This window comes from Uloborus diversus, chromosome 2 (genome assembly GCF_026930045.1).
Source record: "Uloborus diversus isolate 005 chromosome 2, Udiv.v.3.1, whole genome shotgun sequence".
NCBI classification, from domain to species: domain Eukaryota; kingdom Metazoa; phylum Arthropoda; class Arachnida; order Araneae; family Uloboridae; genus Uloborus; species Uloborus diversus.
The window spans coordinates 79,692,550-79,718,618 of record NC_072732.1 but is presented as its reverse complement, the minus strand read 5'-3'; the positions used below and the strand labels follow the sequence as shown (position 1 = coordinate 79,718,618).

At 31.9% G+C, this 26,069-nt stretch overlaps 1 protein-coding gene across 1 annotated transcript in view; it reads left to right on the top strand.

The window, feature by feature from the left end:
* Positions 1-3,190: 3,190 nt before the first annotated feature.
* LOC129217123 (MOB kinase activator 1B) overlaps positions 3,191-26,069 on the top strand; it is a 35,873-nt gene continuing 12,994 nt past the window's right edge. Inside the window, exons 1-3 of the mRNA XM_054851377.1 lie at positions 3,191-3,309; positions 12,825-12,991; positions 20,622-20,849. Coding sequence (XP_054707352.1) covers positions 3,296-3,309; positions 12,825-12,991; positions 20,622-20,849 — 409 coding nt within the window. The 5' untranslated portion in view covers positions 3,191-3,295. The remainder of the gene's footprint in view (positions 3,310-12,824; positions 12,992-20,621; positions 20,850-26,069) is intronic.

Sequence of the window (26,069 nt, the reverse complement as noted above, 5' to 3'; positions counted from 1 at the left end):
TGAGGTAATTGTGTCTTTCATTTATATTCGCACATGTTCCCAAAGGATTTTTTTCTTTTTCTTAAAATTGCCGATTTTACTTAAACTTTTCTGAAACGTCACAAATACATTTTTCAGAATAAAAGTTTAATTAGCTTTAAAAAAAAAAAGATTTCTCACGTCTTGAGCCCCTCAAAAGCTTGGAAAAACTGCTCATACGTGATGTACTTTTTAGAGATGCAAAAAACCCTCAGTTTTGGAGCTACGGAAATAAAACCCAGGAATTTAGGGGAATAAACCCGGAACTTTCGGGAATATTTGGAATTTTGGAAGTAAACAATCTTTATTTCTTTCCACGTTGAATCTGGGCTAAATATGTGAGATTTTTTCAGATGATATCATTGCTAAAAACTCTTTTATGCTCTCAGTATAAAATGTGCAATTTAAAATTCAAGTCGCATTAAAACTAAAAATGTTTCTTGAACTTTTCTTTTCTTTTATTTTTTTTATTTTTTATTTATTTATTTATTTATTTATTTATTTATTTTTTTGAGCAATCACATTTTTTATTGTTCTCATTTGACTTTCCTTGACGTTACGCTGATTCTATTCCCCCTAGCCCGCCTCCCTCTACAACACCACCGTTGACCGGTCCTCACGATGCTGCTCCTGTAGCCAAAACCGTCTCCAGGTTGCGTCCATATCCTACACCCACACGCACGCATGCACACATACACGTGCCTGCACGCAGACCATGCATGCCAGACACAAACGCACGCGCATACATACACACACATACACACAGACACACACTCATGCATGCATACAGATGCAAACACACACACATACCCACTTACTCATGCTTGCACACAGACACAACCACACATACACACACACACACACTCATGCATGCACACAGACGCAAACACACACACACATACCCACTTATTCATGCCTGCACACAGGCACAACCACACATACACATACACACACATACACATACATACACACACTCTTGCATGCACACAGACGCAAACACACACACATACTCACTTACTCATGCCTGCACACAAACACAAAACACACACGCGTACATACACACACACTCGTGATTGCGAAAAACATAATTTGAATTCAAGATGTCGAAATGCATTTTTTTTTTTTTTTTTTTTTTTTTTTTTTTGAAAGAAATTTAAAGTGTTGGTTGATGTCCAAAAATTATTACGTAGCAACCCTTGCTTACGTGGAATGATATGTCTTATCTCAGTGAAAATACTAGAGAGTGATTATCATACAAATAAATCATTTTGTAGTTAAATACAGATTGATAGTGTTAAAAAAATATATTCAACATTCTATCGGTTAAATATTTAATTGCGAACCAATGAAAAAAAGTCAGTTCAGGGTAGCTAAACAGTTTATTTGGTATAGTTTTTCGAGAAAAAATGTTAGGTAACATTTTTTCTCGAGCAACATGTAGGTTCGAGCAACATGTAGCATTTACAACAGTAAAAAGCATTAAAACTTTCAAATCGTGCAGAGAATAAGTTAAAATCGGAACAAAGTTTTCCTTTGTTATTTGAAAATTCCTGGGAATTTTCAAAATTTTCTTCCCAAAAATCCCGGTTTATTCCCGCTATGTCCGGTTTTTCCTCTCCTTGCAACTCTTATGTGCAGTGTAGAATGTGATTAATTTTTTCTTTAGTGCTCAAAGTAAAAAGCAAATCTTGCACGTCATATTTTAATTTATCAGTTAATATGAAACGTCATTTGATTAAGTTTTCCATTTCAGGAGCATGGAAAATCTTTTCCGTGTCCTTAACCAATTTGATTGTCAATCAACGCGAATAAGTTATTTTTTAGATGATATTTGCTCTATTTTAATAAAATATTGAAAATTGATTTGTATGAATATTTATTATTTGAATGAGAAATTGATTATTTATTTTAGCTAAATAATTACTCGGTTAATAAAAAATAATCATTTGCTTTGAGCAAACTGTGATTTTTTTTTCCCTTAATCTTTTAATCCTCACTTTAGTTAAAATTTATGGAACATTTAAATTTTACTGTATTATAACCCCGAATTATGCTTCTGCAGTTTTTGCACATTTCTGTCATTTGCGGTTAATTTTGGGGAGCAGAGGTGGGGGATATGAACCTGGTGTGCATCCAGAGGGGAGGAGGGTCGTGGAGGGCGTGACCCCTTTTGAAGTGACTAAAGATAGCATATAACTGCATTTTTGTTGCTTACACTTCAAAAAAAAAAACTGCCCCAGATCTCCTACGGATGCCCAAAAATAACACTTATGCCCCCCCCCCCCTCCATCTTTAAAGGACCCCCTAGATAACCCAGATCGCCTCTGGATATGACCCTCTTTAAGGCGGCCAAAAATATCCCTGGGAATTTTTAGGATTTTAATTTTGATAAATTACCGGGACAGAACCATAAATCTCCTTTGTGCCTGAATCCCCAAAACAATGAAATCCCGTTCCAACAAACTTCAAACAACCGTAAATTTTGTTTTGTTTGTTGTAACGGGGACATGGGCGCCCATATGCAAAATTGTAAGCACGGGGAGGGAGCTCAGATATTTTACCCATAGTTTAGCAGAATATTTTCCCCATAGAAACCGATTTCAGTACAAATTAGAGTTATTGAATTTTGACATTTTTAATAAATTATTCATTAAAAACTGGAGAAGAAATGTTTTTACATTTTTGCAAATAAAAAAGCACTAAAAGCAAGGAAGTTCTAATGTCTAAGGGGGCTTGAGCCCCCCCCCCCCTTGCCCCCTATATGGGCGCCCTTGAACGGGGCTATCGCTGTGGTTGAATTCAAGCAATTGGATGGAATCGGGACTGAAAATGTGTTTCGTTGAAACTGATATTTTGTTGTGATGGAATTCGTTGTTTCGGGATTTCACTGTATTACTCTTATATCCCCCCCCCCTTTTCCGATTTGTGTGGTTGTTTTGTTATGTGATCTTTTTCAAAAACCAGAGACTCTTGTGAGTACTCCAGTCAGATATATGGCTCAAGGATTGAGTAAAGCGTAGGCGTAGCCTACGAGGATCTGCTGTTCGTAAAGCTCACTTTTGTTCTCGAATCTGGCAATACTGATGATGTGATGCTTCAAATTCCAAGATTCCATGTAGTGCTAGATTTCGTCAGCGAATGTCAGTCATCCATGTTTTGTGCAATGTTTACGTTACTTTTTCTTGTTTGAATTTATTGGTTCATTGGTGAGCTGCATTTATGAAGTAGCGGAGACCGCAGCTGGAATCTGCTGCAGCTTCAAGAAATTGCTCTCAAGATGAGCTTTTTGTTGTAAGTTTTGGTGCATTGTTTTGTTTCCAGTCTAAATATCAAACTAATATCATGCACTCTGTTTTTGTGCAAAATAGTGGAGTAAGAAGTCTTAATAGTTTATGTTGTTGTTTAGACTGTTGCCTATAAATCAGATGAATAGTCGGAAATTCTTCTAAGTTGACTACCTACCTAATGTTTCGTTGAACTCTTGCTTTATAGATCGAAATTGCACGTTTAACAACATTGTTCCTCTTAATTGATTGTTACTGCTTCTTAAGTTGAAAGCGTTTTACTTCTTAATTGTATTTTACACTATTTGGTTTGCAATTTTTTTTTTAAATGATTGTTCTGCATTTTTTGTTCAGAACTTTTACTAAAGTAATATAGAATGATATGACAAAATGGACAGATGATATGAGCGGAAAAACCAAACACCTGCACAAGAGTGAGCGAGCTTTTCTTCTGCATTTTTAATCAAATTAAACTCAAGTAAACAATAAGTAGCAGAAAGAATAGAGCAGTATTATTATAAGAAGTTATCTTTCAATCAAGAAGAAGGTTATCGTAAGTTTGAAGTAGAATGACATGTGAATAACTTACATATTTTGTAATGTTTGAAGTACAGTGAAACTTCTTTGGAGCAAGCATTCTTGATTCCCGTGATCGTCCATAGAGGTTGTCGCTCTGAGAGGTCGTTTTCGAACTTTCAAAAAACGATAATAGTACCAAGAAAATTCTCTGGTTAAATATTTGAAGAACATTACAATGAAAATACATTTCAATGGGGAGTTAAAAATTTTCTTTTCAAGTTTTGATTCAAAATTTACTTCTAACATTTTACCATTTAGAAGATATTTCAAGCCCCCTGGTATTATATGGTAGATATGGAAGAAAATTGGTTGTTAATGGAGGTGGTTGCTCATTAGAAGTTCACTGCATTTTAAAAGTGAGGGTTTTTTTTTTTCCATTCTTTAAGATAACTGGTACAATCTCATTTAACACTGTACAATGCTTCCATATTCCTTTTTATTTCTATTAATGTAACATTAGGGTACATCAGTAGTGCCTCAAAATAGATATATTACTTTCAATGTGAAAAAAAAAGTTTTTGAAAAAATTAATTTACTGGCTACGTTTAGGCTATGGTAATATTGTATAATTAAATGTCAGTTTCATTTTGAGCAAGAAAGACAAGTTCTTTTGGTAGTGCTCCAAACAAACTTATATAGGTGACGCCTGATACTGGATTTTTGGTCTAGGACCTTGGACAGAAAATGTATCCATACAGGGCCCGACTAACTAAAAGTGAGGCCCTAGGCTTGCGAAAACTTCGAGGCCCCCCTAAAGACTCAAGCTCAGTCGGAATGCATTTCTGGGAAGCCACATTGTCTATCACAGAACTATGTAAATCATTTATTATGTGCATTCATATGAATCTCCTTCAGGGTACCTAATAATTGTGACATGGTAAATTCACTACTGGCAGAATTAATTTTAAAAAATTCTGTTAAGAAAGGTCTTTCACAGTTAAAAAGGCATTATTTTTTGATTATTGCTTTAAAAATACATATATTTTTCACATAGTTGGATGCTATTCATAAAACTTTAGGTAATTTGGGGTCCCATAGGAAGATGAGGCCTCAGGCCCAGGCCTAGTTGGCCTGTGTGATATTCAGGTCTTGTACGCATAGATGGTTGCCTTTCAAATTTTTCCTCTGAAGTTGCACAAAAATGTTGCAAATAATCTCAAAGTCTGTTGATAATTTGGTGCCTCTTAGAATTAATTTCTACGCTTTTAATTAGATTATAAAACAAACTAAGAGACAAACATCTTGTTGTCCAAACTATTACAATGGGGCGCAGGCAATCTCGCACCAACTGCGTAATATCGTTCTTTTTAGCACTCATCGTAAACCAGAATTACAGGGGTATCCTGGCACTCCAGGAAGCCTGCCAAGGGCCTACTTATTAATTATATAAAACAAAATTTGAAAAAGAATATGACTGAAAAAAACGTATAGTGTAAAAATTTTATGTGCAAGTTAGGTCCTACATATGTACAGTAAGCAGGACTAAAAGTGTTTCCAGGTTAATTTTTATCATTTTTTTATAATCATTAAACTTTCATACACAATTTAACTTAAAATGCATATTGCTGTAGAATTTTTGCATTAAGTATTAGCAGTGGCGTAACTAGGGAGGAGTGGAGGGGGTGATCCCCCCCGGGCGGCACTTTTCAAGTAAGGAAATTACGGTTTTAATCTGTTACTGCGGGTAAAATGAAAATCTTCAAATTGCAAGACTGTGTCGCTACCAAATTAAAATTAAATACTTATATTCAATACTTTCTGATTTCTTTTAAAAACTTTTATAAGTCTTTCATGATAGCATATCTTTACAATTCCTTGTTTTATTTCTGATGGGATGGCAGTGGACAGTTACGGGACCAATGTTTTTTTTTTAGACTGTAAAAGTTATATCCAGGAGGAAGAAGGCAATGAAGTTTTTCAATTTTTGTTATAAGAAAGAGTTAACACTGTATTTTAACTCTCTGGCGGTTTGACATACGAGCGGAATTTCACCTGGAAAAGGTCACCTTGGGAACATGGCTATCTGCTCGAAATGGTCAATACTTTTTATCTTGAAATTCCCTCCCCCTTTCGGAAGGAGATAAAAAGCACTTAATCCCTTTTGTCCAGGACGTGCTGTCAAAGCTCAACCCCTTTCTTTTCAACGCGTGTCGCAGGGAAGAGTGGAACTCCTCCAGACTGCCAAGGTCCGTCCCGCCCATTTCTGCCCTCAACACGTGTAGCAAACGAGTTGAATTCCTTTCAGCCAGTCGTGTTTTACTAATCACAACTTTCTGTAATATTTATGAAGTAATAATCTAGATTTTAAATCTCTGGAATTGCTATCTCCTACTACTGCTCTAAATTACTATTCACATATTTTATTATTGAATTTAACTACTCATATTCAACATTTATAAAACAATATTTGGAACAAGTTATTTCAATATGAAATAGCTAAATGCATTTAGTTATGATTGTAATGTTTTGCATAACCTGAAATCATACGTAATAATAAAGAGCAATAAAGGAATTCCCTCCCCCCTTCCGCCCAACAGCAATTCGTTGTTTTTCTTTTAACGCTGGGGGAAAAAAGCACTGCAAATTTATACATCTATGCATACTTTTTACATACTATGTTTGTATATGTATATTTTTTTCTTTATTTGTGCATTTTTATGTTTCGAATCTCGCCATATTTGAGACTAAGTGATCGTAATAGCGGTATACCTAGACTTGCCTTATTTCCGAAATGTTCAACCAGGACCCCCCCCCCCCCCCCCCCCACCGTGGGTATTTCAAAAGGTACACACCCCGGCTGGTTTTCAGAGTGTTTTAGAAGGTAGTTTATTCTCAATGCTATGGATAAATGATTACTAATTATCAGCCTAAACCAGGAATAATAAATGATACATGACGCAAGCAGATACATTTAAACAATTTATTTTGTAAACGTTAATCTTTTGATGTTACTTCAGCAAGAAATGAGGAATTGAATTTTGAACAATATTTACTTGTTTATTGCATTGGCTAGGACTTTTTTAGAAAGTCTTTTTTGTTTTAAATCTTTTTGTAAAATTCCTTACAAGCAAATCGGATAGCAATTTTATAGCTCATAAATTACAAATCTGTACCTCAGAGCTAAACTAACGTGATTCACATACGCTACTTTACAGGAGAGAAAAAAATATGTCATGTGAGTGCAATTTTCGAAAATATGTAAAATATCCGATATTTTCAATCAACGCAAACTAATGTCTTCAAAATAGTAAATGCATCCTCAAATCACTCTTTATTTATTATTATAATGTGCAGACTTAAAATTAAGGTTTCTTTAATTATTCATATCTAATATTCCATTTTACATTTTAGTCAATTTTAATAGAGTTAATATAGCGTTAGCTGTTCTACTCATTTGTCTTCTGTTAGCTACTTTTACACAGTTATATGATTCAGAAAAAAACAATATGCAACATTCAGGGGCACAGTCATAAGACATTTTCTTTTGTTCCAACCAATGGTTAACATTTAATTAGGTACTTTTAATATGCATTAAAATTGTTACATTACTAATAATTTTATGAATAAAAAAAATACATTATTTTGTTATATTAATGTGTAATAATACATCATAAAACTATAGTGCATAACTTTTTAGGTATTTTTAATAATAAATGAGCTATATTACTATGATTAATATAATTTTTATACTGAAAATACCGTAGTTGGAAAAATAAATATCGAAAATATCAAAATATCATGATATTTCCAGAACAAATATCGGATATATATCGGCGAACCCTAGCAGTAATAAACAGAAAATTCAAATTTTTGGACTTACGTCAGTCTGGCTACGAGGTACAGAAATGAAAAATTTATTATTTTAAATAATCCTTCACGGTTAATTATTTTTATATTTTTTTGGTCATCTGTAATGAAACTTATATTTTACCGAGACGTGAAGTAAACTGGCCGGGACACTGGATTTTTGAATGAAAATCGGGACTGTCTAGGATCTCGTTTGAAAATCGGAAAACAAATACTAAATCCAACATTCACTGAATTATGGCGTATTTAACAAAGCTATTATTAAAAAAACACTGACAATCACATGGGATCTAGTATGGGGGGCCTCGATGAGAGGCTCAGAAGGACAGTGTAACCTCCCCAAAAAATTCTCATTTGAAAAATGTGGAAACACTATTGCAACATTGAGATTCTTCTTTCAAATTTTAAAAATTGTTTTTAATGATGCATAATGTTGCTTCTCATTAGATGTTATGTAAGTATGATATAATGTGCATGCTCATGTTTATCATTTGGAAAAAGTAGAACTTCATTCGAAAATTTGAGAATCCACCTCTCCCGCCCCCCTCTCATTTTATTTCGGAGTGCCCCTGCTAGTAGTTAAGACCTAAGTGACCGAACTAGGTATCAAATCAAAGTTATGAAAACACAATTAAAGCAAAAAATAGTAAACAACGAAATACTTTTAAATTATAGTGGTAAAAAAAAGTCGCAGCAAAAAAGTTGTTAAAAAAATTTTACGAATTTTCATCCCCGTAAAAGGTTTATTAATTAGTATGAAGCATGAATTATGATGATTTTTCTATAAAAATCAAGGTTTTATAATTATTTTTGCTTAAGTTGTTACAAGGAATTGAAAGATCATATGACTTGTATCAAGCAATCGCACAGATTAAATAGTGATTTGAGATAAATATCAGGCTTTGGGCAAATTGAGATCAATGAAAATTCTGGATTTGTTGCTTAATAAAGTACAAATAGTTAAGCTCTGCTGAAGTTTTATTTTAATTATAAAACGGTTTAAACCTTTATTTATTTTTCTCTATTTATTATTATTCCTTTTTTTACATAAAAGAATAGTTATAAATTCTCACTTAACCATTTCCCCATTTCCATCTTCCTACAAAATACTGTAGATCTTAAGCAACTCCATAGAAATTTCCTTTACTAAAAGTCAGGTCCCATTCTTCTGAATTTCTTCCCCCTCTCAATGAAAAAAATTCCGAGGCTCTTTATTTTTTATTGAAAAGAAAAAGCTACAAACGATTCAATTTTTGATTTTTTTTTTTTGAAAACTATTCATTTTCATATACTTTTCCATTTTTAATAACAATAAAAAAAATATTATTAATGTTCTTTGCTAACAACTGAAGTTTTTTTTTTTTTTTTTTTTTGTATAAATGTTAACACAATAGCTGCCTGGTGTTGTGCAAAATTTTTGCTCTTACTATATATTGTTTATTTAGTTTTTTTTTACTTATACAGAATTGAAATTGTACGCTAAGAGATAAATGTTTGTTTTTCTTTGTGATTAAAATAATTATAAGCTGAAGTATTAGACAGAATCGGTGAATTTAAAATGTTTCTGATATTAATGATTGAAATTTGCGACCAAAACCCAAGGCCAATCAGTTAGAGTAAATAAATTTGAAAAAATATCCCTTTTTCTTATATTTTTTATAATGTGTTTTGAGTACAACATCTGCCTAAATGTGCGTAAAACGCGACGTAAGTGCACATAAAAGTTCAAAATTGATCTTTTACGTGTACTCTTTGGTTTTTTTTTATGGCATTGTGATTTTATAACAGTTAAAGTTCCTAAATTATATGTTAGTAGCGCCGTAGCTATAAATTTATTTCCAAAAGGATACTTAGTTTGTTTTCGTTCAATTTGAAATCTCACGGCTTTTATTTATTAATTTATTTGAAATGTAATTGAATGTCATTGTCGTCGATTAAATTATGTTGCATCCATTTACAGCACAATCATTAATTAAATGTAAATTTTAAGCTTAGAAGAAAGAGAAGTGGATATTTCATTCTTGGAATCAAGTTTTGCTTTTAGCAGATGCTTACAATAAATAGCAAGGAGGTGGTTTGCTTAGAAATCTTTGCGTTGATAAGAAGGATGCACTGAACCTTGAAACCCCAACCTGATGAAAGGGTATTGTTTGCATGTGTGAATACAGAAGGTGGGCCCCTGCGCTCCGGGGTGCCGCTCTCAGGAGAGGGGAAAGGAAACGCAGGATTCTACGCCTTGGACCGTTTGACAACGAAAATTTAGTGTCAGAAAAATACGTGTAAAACGCTAGCGACGTGATCTTGCTACGGCGTGATAAGACGTGCAAAACCGCCGGTAAGTTAAGAGAAAGAGTTTCTTGAAAACCCCCTAGTGAAACAAAACCTTTTACTTAACTTCAAGAAAATGGTGACAAGATAATAAGAAAGAAAGGGAGAGGGAGGTGTGAAAAATGGTACATGAAACAATTTATTGCTTATCACAAGAATGGCTTTATATGTTACATGTTTGTTTGTTTTTTTTTTTTTTTTTTGATTTCTCATTCATTACAAGAGTTTTCTATTTCAACAGAAGTAAAAAGTATTTTCTGTTTTCTCGTTTTGAGAGTAGAAAATCTATGCAACAACTTTGGATCTTATATTAGTCTATTCCTTATAAAGGGTAAGCGAATTTAATTTTTCCACATTTCGTTTGGTCCCTCAACTTGGCCAAGAATAGTCTAAAATTGTGTTTTAGTGCATTCAGTTTCAAATAATTCCGGTTGGGAACTTCTTCCACCGTCCCACCTCCACTCAGGAGTCCAACAGCGTGAAAGATAGCTTCAAAATATTTTTAGGAGGTAGAGCTCACGAATCTTTCATCTCTATTCCTGATATCACCAAAGATAGCTTAGAAATACGGTTTTACACCTCAATGTTTAAAATTTTCTGGGTAGAACCCCCAAACCCTGTCTTTTCCTCTAATGTAGCAAACACAGTCAAAAAGTACATATTTAGGACTTGAATTCTGAAAACTTTCCAGGAGAAAAACTCCTCTATATCAATTTTTGAAAACAGCATTTGAACTTTGGCCTATCTTCCAACGAGATCAAAATACGTCAACGTGATCAATACGTTTTTTAGGACTTCAGTTTCGGAATTTTTCGGAGAAAAATACCTTAACCCCCCCCCCCCCTCCCACCCCTTATCTAAAGTTTCCAAAGATTAAAACTGCGTTTCGTAAACTTCAATTTTGAAAATTTTCCAAGGAAAGAAAGCCGAAATCCTCAGAACTTTTCCTAACGTCTCCAAAGATAGTCCAAAATTTCGCTCATAGCAATTTACGTGGGTGGGAGAGCTCGCTAATTCTTCCTCCTCAAAGATAACCTAAAAAGAACTTCAGCTCGAAGAAAGATTTTGGGAGGGAAGCCTCCTTCTGCCCCCTTTTGCTCCTAACATTATCAATATCAAACAAAGCCTAAAGTCGGGTGTCAATTATGGAAAGTTTCCATTAGAGAGCCACCCGGCTTCACAACATTTTTGGTGTCATTAGGTGTTAGGGAACCCTTTAACGTCACCAAAGATAGCCTAGAATTGTGTTTTTGAGATTCAAGTGCTGAAAAAATTTCAAAGAAACAAGCCGAACCTTCCCCATTCCAGTAACTCACCAAAGATACCATTAAAATTGATTTAACTTTTAAAAAATATTTTGGAACCTCAGCGCCCCTCCCGCCCTCCCTTACCTAACGCTTACAACTGCCTTAGAATACACATGCAATTGCATTGCCAAAGATAGCCTAAAAACTACATATTTCAGAGATGAAAATTTTCGAATTGAGTATATGATTATCCGATTTTCTTAACCTCTCCACAAAGTAGCCTAAGCTGTATTTTAAAACATTGATTTCGGAACATTTCCCTACGGTACCCACCAATCCTCTAACTTCAACAATGAAACACTAAAAGAGACTTCTGTTTTGAAAAAAATCGGAAGCAAACCTAACCCGCCCTTTCCCTTCACTTTATCAAAAACTGCCTAAATTTTGGATTTTTTACGTAAATTTAGCAATTTTCTCCAAGTATTGCCCCTCCCCCTTGTTTTTTTTTTCTTTTGTAAGTATGTAGAAAATAATTATCTCTCTTTTTTCTTTGGAAATATTTCTAGTTTTAATTTCAACACTCTTGACAGTTTAAAGTATTAGCTATTTCACAACAAATGGGCAGCAAATTGAGGAACCTCCCCGTGCGGCAAACACTGCAGCTACGCCACTGAGTATTAGCAAGTGTTAAAAATTGGTCATTTACCAATTATCGAACAATTAAATTTGTTCTCTATTCAATTGTTGAATACTGAAGTATTCCGCCAACCCGAATACTTGGTTTGCCTGCTGAGTAACGCAGTATACCAAATACCAAACAAATATTTGGTGCATCTCTAATCCAAAATAAAACAAGTCAATAAGCAGTGGCGTCAGTGCGGGGGCGGGGGAGGGGGGGTGACACCCTAAGTGAAATTGCAAGTTTTTGAAAAATGAAGCTAAAATGCTTTTTAAAACAACAAATTTGAAAAATTTCTAGGAGGTAAACCTCTGGATTCATGTTTTTATGTTTACATAAGAAATTTTTTTTTCTTTTGCATTTGTAGGGGGGTGAGAGGGTGACACCACAAATTACCGCCCCAGGTGTCACCCATAGGTACACCACTGCAATAAGTTTGAATTTTTTTGTTTCAAAAGGGCTTCAAAAACAAGGTGTTCTATATAGGAGTTCCACTTTACCACAACCAACCCTACAGCTCTGGCCTCAGTGCCTTGTTCGGTTGTTCCCCTTTCTCACATTTTATTTCAATTTTCAAACCAGAATGCATAAACATACTGTAAACTTGATTGAAATAATTTATGAACACTGTTTCATCTAGATTCATCTTAATTGAATGTTCTTTGGGCTACTTAACCCTCAAAGTTTCTTTGAGGCAATCTTAAATCTATTCTTCCACAAAATTTATTGCTATCATTTTTTACCACATATGATTTCTTAACAGTGTTTCAAGCACTTTAAAATATATTTATTCAAATTATCAGTACTTTTCATGTTTACATTTTACTCCAATCTTTGTGAGAGTGTTTGCATAACGATGACTTGTACAATTATTTTATTTAGTGGGGGCCGTTCCTCGAAAACCTTCAAACCCAAAAAGAATATTCCAGAAGGCACTCACCAATATGATCTAATGAAACATGCTGCTGCAACTTTGGGAAGTGGCAATTTGCGTCTTGCAGTTATGTTACCTGAGGGAGAAGATTTAAATGAATGGGTTGCAGTTAATAGTAAGTCTTTCTTTTTCTCATGAAATACAAAAGTTTGTTTCTACAAATCATAGGAAATGTGTGTATGCTTTTCAGAATTAAAAAAATTACCTTATTGGTGATGACAAATGAAGAAAAAAAAATTAGAGGTGAAACAGTACTTGATTACACCAATAATTGGTAGGATGTATTGTCTACTTAACTTATGGACAACAAATACTGAACATTTCTCTAACTACATAAATTTGGAAAAAAGTCTTCCAGTTCCTGCAAGCACTGTGTGTGGTGAAATATGTTTAGAAGCAGGAAAATAATATGTTACAAAATGGAATAGAATTATGTGAGAAATAAATCATTACAATGAATATTTTTAATGAAGAATGATTCTCTTCCACCTATAACACTGCAACTATAGATATACAAGGTTCATATGGGTCATGGAAATCCTGGAAAGTCATGGAAAATTGATATTTTCGTTCAAAGTCATGGAAATTCATTTAAAGTCATGGAAAAATGTCCTGGGCAAAAAGGTAGTAATGTAGCTAAAAGAGCATTAGAAATCTTGAGTGATTTAATAGTATTGCTCATAAAAGCTGTTAAAACTGAAAAACTAAACAATCCCAAAAACAAATCTGAATTTTGAAATCTCATTGCATCCACTTCTGTGTAGCAAATCCCTATCTTTTTTTGCAGTGTGATTGTTCTGCTGGGACATCACTTATTTTGAACATACCATTATTTTCAACATTTCTTATATTTTATATTCTGTAGTAGCGAACTTTCATTCTTGATTTGCTTTGTCCTCTCAAAAAACGCTATTTAATTGCATCCAAGTTCGTTTCAATCACTCATAAAAACATTATTATTAAATTGATCCGAGTTTATCTTAATTTGGTAAAACTTTTAAAAAATAAAGATCTTTAGTCAGGTGATAGAATACTGAAATAGGGGAATTCTAATTCCCTAAAACAGTAGTGCCTAACATACGACTTGCAAAACTAATCCATGCAGCCAACTTCTATGTCCAATCTCAGAAATCAAACACTATGTTCTGGAATTTCTGAATCCACTAATTTATATAAATTTGAAAATGTGTAAATAAGTTCTCAAGTGCATTTTTATCAGAAGATGTATTCACTACTGAATGTTTTTTTTTTTTAAATTAATGTCTGGTTTAGAAACAAGAATTTACTAAAGAATGTATCTTTAATTTAAAGAATCAAAGTGCTGTCAAGTTGTACAGATGATTAGATGCACTGTTGACACTAAAAGACAACTTTTGAGACAGATTTATTGAAACTAAGTAATGACTCATTCAACCTTTGTCCCATTCATTATCCTTCTGCCTGTTTATATATATATATATATATATTTTTTTTTTTTTAAATTGACATTTAAGCATCTTTATATTCCATTCACCGTATTTTTTCTTAACTTTAATTTATATGATGAAGACAAATAAGGATAGTTCATTTTTTTTAGGTGCACTGATTCTTTTTCAATCAAAAGTAAGTATTTCAAAGAGGCAGTGGCCTCTTTGAAATGTAGAAGTTTTCCTGCTGCTCATTTCCAAAAATTTTCAAGTTTGACATTAAATCAAGGGCGCCCATATAGGGGAGCAAGAGGGGGCTAGAACCCCCCCCCCCCCTTGAAATTAGAACTTCCTTGCTTTTAGTACTTTTTCTTTGTAAAAATGTAAAAACATTTCTTCTCCAGGCATTAATGAACAAGTTATTAAAAATGTCAAATTTTAGTGACTCTAATCTGTCCTGAAATCAGTTTCAATGGGGAAAATATCCAGCTAAACCACGGGGAAAATATTTGAGCCCTCCCCCCCCCCCTTTGCAACTTTGCATATGGGTGCCCATGCATTAAATAGTATTATTTCTTCATGTAACTAGGTCATGAAAAAGTCTTGGAAGAATCATGGAATTTTTTCATCCGAATAGAGTATGAACCCTGGATATAAAAATTTCAGAAATTTTGAAGCTGTGGGGGGGGGGGGGGGGAGTTCTGAAAAAAGTTGAAAAATCGAATTTTCACCAGTTAAAATGTCGTTTTATAGTCATATTTTCTTACGGAACTTAAACTACTTAATAGTTAGAAATACATTCAGGCTATTTTATTTTTATTTTCCAGAAGTATGCTTAAAACTTTTACTATAAAATTGCCTTTTGTTTTCGAACTGCTAATCTTAGATTTTTAAGCTCATAACACCCAAAAGTATCAAAATAAATTCACTTATCAAAGGTAGTTATTTTGAGAAGGGTATGATTTTTATAAATTGCTAAATCAAAATATTTCTATTTATTGATGAGCTTTTGATTTAATAATGTCCTGTGTATTCTTCTACAGGTTTATGCAGGATTGTTTGGTTTAAACCAAGTGGGTTTTTTTATTAAAAAAAAAAAAAAAAAAACATGTGGTTTTTTCAAAAATTATTTTTTTGAAAAATTTCATTTTTTCCCCCAAATGTTTTCATATATTTTACATATTATTGTTAAGAGTAAAATCTAATTAATGCAAAGTAACAGGCAAAGCTTTATAGATAAATTTCAGATTTAATAAACTTAGAAACTAATTTTTTTTTAATCTATGCAGCTTTTCTATTAGGTACATAAATATACAAGGCAGACCAACTAAGTTTTTATAAAATTACATGGAAAAAATATCCAAGAAGCTCTTTTATAATTTTTAATTATCATTATTTTTCAGTCTTTTGCATTTCAAAATAGTCAAAAAAGCATATTTCAACCAAAACTTCATATACTACTTAATTTGCTTGATTACTTAAGATTGATTGAGATACCACTGAAGCGATTCATAGTGTATATATATTTTATCACTAGAATATTTAAATGAAAAGAGAAAAAAAAATAACTGAAGAAGTTCAAGAACACTTGTAGGCATAAAGTTGTGCTTATACCTGCACACTTTTTGCATCCCCAATAGACCATGCAGTCAGAGCAAGAAATATTGGCTGGTTGGTTTATTTGATTTTTATGGCGCAAGAGCCCTTGAGGTCTATACTGCGCCAAACGAATTTTTATCTCATACTATTTATTCTTCATTCAAGAATTAAGTCAGGAAAAGGGAAAAGTACGCATATTTTGAAGTAAAAGGCATAAAACTTCAAGAACTAGTATTAAAAAAGACAGCCGTTAAAAACATTTATTTAAAATTTTTTACAATTTATTTAAAATTGTAGATTAAGAAAAAAATGGATGAAACAATATCTTGATAAATAAGGAAAGAATGAAATCATATAATGACGAGACAAACACAAATTAAAAAGGAGAAATCAATCTCCTGGAGGAAGGAGTACAAATTGCGATGGGGTCAGAGCAAGAAAAGAAAATGTATAAAATTATGAAAACAGAAAACATTCATGTAACTCTGCTTTAAAAAAAAAAAAAATCCAAATTTTCACCTTTCAAAGAATTTTTTTTATCCCAATGTAATAAAAGTAGTCTCGTATGAATGGCGGAAGAATTAATGAACATTAATTTTTATGACATTTTTAAAATATGTCTCATAATTAAAATATGTTTAAGAGAGTATTTTCATTAAAGTTTGTTCTGTGACTTTTAATTAAATTTTTCTTTCTTTGGTAAAAATATTGTATTCCTAAATGCATTAAACCAGGAGAAATAATGTCTACAGTGGAAAACATAATGGTTTTCTTAAAACCTACTTGTCCTGTTTCTATAATTGTTGTCACTGCTACATTAGATAAATAAATTACATGATTTGTAACTTTTTTTTAAAATCTTTAAGCAAAATATGATGCATTGATCTTTTGATTTTTAACGTTGTTTAATGTACATTAGACTTATGATTCATTTGTAGATACTGCAAAATACTTCCCATGTTTGAGGATGCGTGATTTTAATTTTACTTTTTTATTTCTAATAGATAGCTATGATTATGAGAAAATTAATTTGCAAGAATTTATACTTGGTCATTTGCGATTAATAATGTCTGAACTATCACAGTAAATTGTTTCTTTGATTATTTATGTATTGTATGTTTTATAATAGTTAAAGATTTTCACACAATATTCTCCTATAGAAATCTCTAAGTATGAGGAAACGAAATTACAAGTTGTTACTCTTAATTATTTAATTAATTGCGAAGACATTAGGTTCAAATATGAATATTAAACATTCCTTAACAATTAATTCCTAAAATCTTCATCAGAATTCGAAAATATCTTTTTTTGAAAATATCTTATATTTTGATATGTATCGGATATTTTTATATCTATCCGATATATTCAATTAAAACAAACTAGAGTCTTCAAAGTAGTAAATGCATTCTCAAATCACTCTTTATTTTGCTATATTATAATTACAATATGTAGACTTAAAATTGAAGTTTCTTCCATTATTTATATTTAATATTTCAATTTACATATCTATCAATTTTAATGAACTTAATTTAGCATTAGCTTTCTACTCATTTTTCTTCTGTTAGCTACTTTTAGTTACATGACTCAGAAATAAATATACATTTGTCAGTGCTCAGTCATAAGACATTTTTTCTGAGCGATGTTTAATATTTAAATAGGCACTTTTAATATGAATTAAAATTGTTAAATTATTTTATTAATATAAAATACAAGTAAAAAAAAGAATATTATATTACTTTGTTGTATTAATGATGTATCAATGCATCATAAAAATATAGTACATAGTTTTTTGGTTATGTTTAATAATAAATAACCAATATTATTATGATTAAGGTACTTTTTACATTGAAAATACCATAGTTGAAAAAATAAATACAGTCGAGTCCCACTACAACGTGATTCAACTTACGCGAAACGGCTACAACATGATTTTTTCACCATCAAATATTTTTAGTTACTTAACGTGAATTCCTCGCCCGCAATACGAAAATTTTCAGAAGAGAATCGCGGTATGAAAGTATCGGCTTTGTTATTGGCTCCAAAAATTTTTTTTTCATGAATAGACCTTCATCCCTTTAGCATCATTGGCAGCTTAAGTTCCCATACCGTACTAGTCTGAACGTAGCTTTGTTTGTGTATACAAATAACTACTCCACATTTACCATATTTTTTTCATTCTAAATGCGAAATTTGATAAAATATAATGACACTTAAGAGCACTTTTCCATCTTAAGTTTGTGAAGACAGAAGGAAAGAGAGAAAGCTTCTGACAATTAAAGAAAAGCTAAAGGTTCTCGATGTGCTTGAACAATTAAAAAATGCGTCGAAGGTAGCACGACAGTTACATATGAATGAATCTTCCATATGTATAATTAAAAGTCAAGAAAAGGAAATCCGTAAAAGTTCACTGAGTAGTGTCTAAGCAGAATGCAAAATTTATGAAAATGGAAGCTGCTCTTGTATTGGGAATAAAAGAAATCAGGAAGAGGAGCGTTGTCATATAGATGGAAACGTTATTAAGAACTAGCGGAGCAACTGTATTTGAAAATATAGTAGAATAACGTAGCAACATAAATCATCAACATCTTCATTTTTTAAAATTACAAATATTATTACTGGATCTACTGAACATTATTATTATGGTACATCATTTTATTATTACAACATACTGTACATACAATACTATCTTATTTTATGTCTCTCTTTCCCGTTGATCACTGATTTTGTGCATCGTAACAGTATTTTATGTTGATTAAAACGGTTTTTTTAGAAATACAAAGGAAAATTCAGTTCTTTATGTAAGAAATAATAGTGTATAATTAAGGAATGGTTTAAAATAATTTGAGTTGGTGTTAACAAGTGTCTAAAGTAATTGGGTATGTTTATAAAAAAATTTACACTCCCTTTTCCACAACGCGAAATTTCAACTTACGCGAGGGGTCTTGGAACGCATCCTTTGCATAAGTCGGGATTCGACTGTATTGAAAATATCATGATATTTTCAAAATAAATATCAGATATATATTGTGATATATATCATATATATCAGCGAACCCTCATCTTCATGATTTTCCTAAAATAATTTTTTTTTTTTACAAATAGTAATAAAAACCAAATAAACCTGGTTAAACCAAAAGTAACGATTTTTGATTTTTTCTAGAAAACCAGTTTTTATACCAACCCTGGTTATATGAGAGAAAAGTAGCATAAAATATTTTGGTGCACAATGAAATTAAATTATCTTACAGCTTCCATCATGAAATCTGGTATTTTTACAAGGATATTGAACATTAAAAGAAATATAAAAAATACAAAAATAAATAAAAATTTTGTTATGTAAATATTATGAATTTCATTTTTTCCCAAAAAATTTTTAGGGGATTTTTCTGGCCATGCCCATCTTTACGCACATTAAATGAAAATACATTATTAACATTTTTCCTTAAACGTTTCCATTAATTGATATTATTGATAACTAATTATGTTTTTGTATCTGTATTTGCAGTGTTAAGAAAAGTAGCAAACAATACTTAGGTGTGCAGGCAAATTAATTTATCTTACTACTTGCATCATCAAAATTACTGCTTTCATGTGGGATACTGATCATAAAAAATATTTGAGCAAAAAAAGCATTGGAATATAAGTGTTATAAATATCTGGATATACATAATGTTGTGCTATAGTTGAGGCAAACCTAACCTGGGGACAGCATTGGAATGCTGTGGTTAGGATACACATAGCCTTTGCAATGCTGCCAGGTTAGGTTTGCCCCAACTGTAGAAATTTCAAATTTTTCCCAGGTGGAAATAAACATTTTCCGGGAGGGGGGAGGAGTTTTTTCAGACCATTCACATCACTTACCTTTTACAGTACTGTTTCTAACAATACGCTGCTAAATTTTAACTTGCATTATTCTATCCAAAAGAATTTTAAATCTAAATTTTCCAAAGTGTACTCACTCTACTAAATAGCTAAACAGATTTGACCAAATATTCGGCAACCGCAATCCAATTCAGTCAACCGAATGTTCAGTAAAAGTGTGGATTGTGGAATAGGGAATAGAATTTGTAACATCTCTACTTATAATTGGTTACTACTTGTTTAATTCTCCTTTATCTGTTAGTAACCATTTGTTGCTTCTTGTTAGCCTATAAAAGTTCCTGTTCATTTTCCACCTGAGTATAATTTTGCAATGTAAGTCAAATTGCTGAGATTTTGTGCATCAATGAATATGAGAAGTGAGTTTGTCATGAACACTGTTAATCTTGGTGATTACCTTTATTCTTTGTTGTATTTGAGCAATTACTAAAATTCTTGATCTATTGCATTCATGCATTATAATTCTTTTAGAACTTTTAATCTTTTATGTAATGGCACTAAATGACAGAACAAAAATCTTTTATTTCTCTTCTCTTAATCTATTTAGGACAAATGCAGTGTTTGTGTGTTAAAGATAAATCCTCTTCAGCGCCTAAAACCTCTTCCCTGCTTTATAGCAAATCCTCCTCTACATATGATGTATCTTACAGTCCTATGTTTTGAATGAAGTGTATGCTCTCAGCTTGTGTTGCTAATCCATGTTTTTTATACATAACAGTTCTAGCTCCTTCTTTAAAAGATGTAAAAGCCATTTGTTAATTACAGTCGAACCTGTTTACATCATTTTGATTTTTTAACTAGCATCTAACTATACCTTTCAATCTTCTGTGTTGCATGTTATAAACTCTTATTTTATTTCAGCTGTTGATTTCTTCAATCAAATCAACATGCTGTATGGTACAATAACCGAATTTTGTACGGAAGAAAGCTGCCCAGTTATGTCAGCAGGTCCCAAATATGAATATCATTGGGCTGATGGTCAGACTGTGAAAAAACCAATCAAGTGTTCAGCACCAAAATATATAGACTACCTGATGACTTGGGTACAAGATCAGCTGGATGATGAAACTCTTTTTCCATCCAAAATAGGTATACTGATTTGTGCTTTTAATTGAATTAAAAAAATTGCATTTCTTTAGAAAAGTATTTTCATGATTATTTGTCTTAAAATTGTTTAAAATCAGATTTCTTTCTAAGCATTTTGTATTAGTAGCCCGTACTTCCTGTTCCTTCCTTTTAATAAATGATACTAAAAAATTTCCCATAGTTGAGAGAATGAAGATTCAAGCTAATGTTGAATTACTGTTGAACTGCAATTTTCCGAATCTATTAGGACCAAACCAACCCCCATTTGTAAAATTAAGAATTCATATAATTTGATTTTCTAGTATGTATGTCTAAAATGGGAGAGAATTTTTTTTCTTTTTCTTTTTTTTTTTTTTTTGATTAGAAGATTAACTTTAAGAAAAGAGATTCATCAAATATTAAGTTGGTATTCAGTATACTGCATATTTGGCAAACAAACTGAATATTCAGTTAAGTCAAATACTCAGCAACTGAGTAGTGAACAAATTTAAATGTTCGATAATTGGTTAAATTAAAAATAGGGTGTGTGTGGGTTTGTATTTGTATGTAAAGTAAATGAAAGATTCTTCATTCAATGACATCACATCTTACCATGATAATCAGTTATCAAATCATATATGGGAAAAAAATGACTTATCCATTTTTCCAGAATTGCAGATAAACTTAAACTAAATAGCCATTTGCTTTTAGTGTGATTTGTTTTAAATTAATAATTATATTTAATGTAGATAAATTTGCGATGCTAAATAGAAATCAATTTATATTTCCCAAAATAGATTAATATCTTCTATTTTAAAGTGGCTTATAGCTTAAGTATTACAGTTTAAAAGATTAAAACAAATATTCAGTATTCGGTTGAGTATTTGGAAAGGAAAAGATGCTCCTAGTAATTCCAAACTGTGTTATATAGTTTTTAGAAATTTGTTCTTAACAATATTATTTTCGTGCAGCTTAAAATGAAGTTGATAGATTAGAAAAAGGAATCTGCTTCATTCATGAATATAAATTTCAATAACAAGTATTTTACAAGGTGATTACAGACACCTGGAATCGTGGGAAACTACTTGGGGGAGGGAGGGGGGGGGGATAGTTTCCAAGGTACTAAGATTTCCTTTTCACACTAATCTAATTTCAGATATATATATATATATATATATATATATATATATATATATATATATATATATATATGTCTATAGCTAAAAGTAGCACCTGAAATATTATTTTTATTTGTTTGAATATTTTACATTGCACTTGATTACAGATTGACTTGATCTCTCTTGCACATATTTTGTTTTGCCCATTTTACAGAACACATCCAAATCTCCTTTCTTGATTTTCCAAATATTTGATTTCTTCATCTTTTCTGATTTTTTTTACCCAAAGCTGTTGATTGCTCGTAAACTCCTTTCTGTCACATAATCATCACTTTCATCAGAACTCTCTGCTCTTTCTATCAAGTGAAGAAATGCTCTACCAGACAAAGTTTTCCAACCTCTCCTAGCTTCTAAATGGTCCACAAAAGTTCGAAATTACCTTAGCTACTGCTTTAAAACTTTATTTTTCAGTTTTTACAAAAACCAACATTGCTTGGAATTCATTATTTGTTTATAAAAGAAAAAATAAATAAAATTCAAGCTTAAACGTTGGTGATTGAAAAGTTGTGCATCATATCAGATTTTTCTGAGAAAAATAATAAGCTAGTTTACAATATTATATAGATGAACGCACGAACGGCGATGTTCGACTCTGCAGAAAATATTTTCAAATTACTAAACGTTAATTTAAAAAAAAAAGAAATTTGAAAAAATTTCAGTTTTTTTCTGTTTTTTCTGAATATTTCCCTGTCTGCCATTCTTACCCTGTCTTCTTTGCTTTTTTCTTGTTCAAAATAAATCTGAAAAATAATGATTTCTTCTTCAAATCATGATTAAGTACACTAATTACTTAAAGACAAATGAGCAAACAGTTGTTTATTTTGCACAGTCTGACTCGTGTAAGAAGATAATTCAAGCTATGTAAAATAAATTACCTTACAGACTACGGAACAACGGTCTCTATTGGTGAATCCTGCTGTGAATTGAGATTCAATGCATTGGCGTTGAGAAAATAAAAAAGCATAGATAATCCACACTTCATTAATTTTACTTTTTTAACAGCTAATACGTAGGAAGTAGGTATTTATTTTTGCAAAAATACTTCATTTTAAACTAATGAGTAGTTTTTGTTGATTTATTTACAAAATCAAATATCTTCATAAATATTTCAAGTAAAAAGTAAGTAGCTTATGTTTTATCTTCGTCAATAATTTGAGTAGTTTCAGATCTAATGAATTTTTTCACTATGAAATGAAAATAATAATAATAATGATCGTGTGATTGATATTGGGCAAAAAATAAAAGATTGAGGCAGTTTTCTTTCCTTGGTGAAAAATAAGCATATACTAGATGTTGTTGAAAAAAAAAATTAACGATTTTAAAGGTTTTTTTTTTTTTTTTTTTTTTGTCCTTTTTATATTTGGATATAAATTTAATTCTTTATTCAAGGGTGAATTATGGAAAAAATAATTATTTGCAGAAAATTTTCCGGTTAGGATTTGTGTTCGCAGAAAGCTTTTAATTTTATCAAGTCTGCTAGTTTACATGTGAATTTTTACCTCTATAAAAAAATTAATGATTTATTAGAATCCAAACAATATTTTCAAAAATTTAAGATTTATAAATGTATGTCCTTGGTAGCAATATAATTAAGTTAAAACTGTAATTATTTCATGTGTATAACTACTAGGACTCGACCGATGCATCGGCTTGCCGCATCGGCGCCGATGGTTCAACAATTTAGCCATCGGCATCGGCGGCCGATGCTAACTTGCAGAAAACATCGGCCCATCGGCCTTAAAAACATCGAAAAGCCGATGGAATTGGCTGATGTTTTTGAAAAAAAAGGACCTTTGTTGTTTTATCTTTTAATAAAAAGTAAAGGGAGTTATTGTTTTCAAACAAAATTGTTTACTTACATTTCAGTATGAATTTCTATTTTAGTCACGCCTGGAAGAGTTTTTAATACTGCATACCAAACAAGTTAATTATTGCGTTGTTTCTTGCGGTTGGATGTACGTATGTATCTCTTGTAAGTCATAACTCAAAAATGGTAAGCTGTAGAAGGCTAAATTTTCGCATGTGGGATGTGCGCTTGTTCCAATTGTGCACTTCCCTTTTTGTTTTCGATCGGGTGTTCTAAAAAGCCTATTAACTGATTTTGTATGGCTATTAATTACTTATTTCAATGCAAAACTAATATAGAGTCTAAGACTGACAATCATTTGGTGATATATTGCAGAATTGGAGACTATGGAAACAAATATGAGATGGCGAAACCGGTTTTGTTTCATTTTGTTAGATTCCCATTGAACCGACGGTAATTTTTAATTTTTTGATACAGTAAAACCTCAATAAGTAGTCAACCGTTTAAGTGGTCACTCCGCCTAAGTCGTCGTTTTCCTTTGGTCCCGACAAGGTCTCATTCACAGTAATGTAAAATGATCCTCTTTTACTGATCACCAAATTTAATTTTACCCCGGTTAACTAGTCACTCAAAAATTGTTTTCTAAAATTCTCTTTTCTTATCGGATCTTAGAAACTAGTGTTAGATTTAGAATGCTGTGTGATAGCATTTTTCCTTGAAATCTCGCTCCTCACTTCTGGTCATTCAAAGCATATTTCTTGCTGCGACTCTATCTAGTACCAATCATATGAATCAAACTCCATTCAGCAAGGCAGACAAAATTTTAATACCTGGAGAAAGTTTGTCTGTATTTAACATTCGTTATAGGTGCAACAGACGCAGAATTTAAAGCTTGAAGCACGTTAAAAGACAGTTATTTTCAGTAAGCAACAACTTCATCAGTCAACACTGATGGGTTATTTTAATGAACAGTAACCTCCATTAAAATGAGTTATTATGATTAAGTAATGTATAAGTAAAGGAAAATAAAACTAGGTAACTATAATGTGTTTTTTACTTCTTTTTAAAGTTTCCATTAATTTATAGGCATAGATTACACAGGCTTTTGGTTTTTCTCACTGATTTTTACAGCTATTCATGAAAGTACTTGTGAGAAGTTTTTTTCCTTTCCTTATTTCCCACTCCACAAAAGTAGTCACTCCGCATAAGTGGTCAAAATTTTTTGGTCCCTCGAGTGACGACTTACCGAGGTTTTACTGTATTTGTAATATGAACCACAGTAATGCAGTCTTTTCTGTATCGCTTCGGCGGAGCTACAAGTTTGGGGCCCGTCGAAATACATTTTGGGGCCCTATTTCTCTATCACATAACATTTATCATAAGCATTTTTGTAACTCCCACGGTACCCCTATGGTTATGGGGCCTCTTTGCTATATTTTAAATCCGCCATTGCGCGTCAAAACAAACTCGGGTGCATGTTTTAAAACGGTTTTTCTGCTCAATGTTTAGAATTATTTTGAATTATATTTTTTACGACTATTTTTTGTATTTCCGAGAACACTTGCGTGCCCCTCCTCCCACTCCCTCAATTTCTGAAATTAAACTCTAGTTGTACTTCTGATTTGTTTAAAACTAACACCATTCATAAAATTAGAGATTTTTTTTTTTTCAAGCTTCATCTATTGTTTAGGAAGAATTTAGAGCATTAATGTAAGAAATTGATGAAAGACGTTTTGAATGGTGACATAATGAATAAGTTATTTTCGTTTTTATCATATGTTTAATAATATGTTATAGAAAAGTTTCAAGGATTTTCTATTATGCAATTTTTTTTTTTAATTTCAGAAAGTTATTGTTAAATTGAAAAATTTAACTTGAACTTGTTTGTAGTGCTTCATAAAAGATTAAACAATCAAATTGTTCAATATTACGCATGCAAACATCAGATCAAGTAGTATATTTATTCAGTTATTAACTTGGTGTAAATATTGAGTTTGTTTATTGTAGCTGCATTTTAGGAACCTCGCTCTTTTCATGCAGGGTTGCCACGCACCGGGAAAACCGGGAAAACCTGGAATTGTCAGGGAAAATGAAAATGGCCGAAAATCAGGGAAATGTCAGGGAAAATGAGAAATTGCATATTTCCGATCGTTCTTAGCGCGGCCCGCGGTCTATGACGTCAAAAAAAAAAAAAAAAAAACTTTCAGCCTTGTTTTTTTCGCCGCCATTCCCTTCCCATTCCTCGTTTTGTCATTCCCC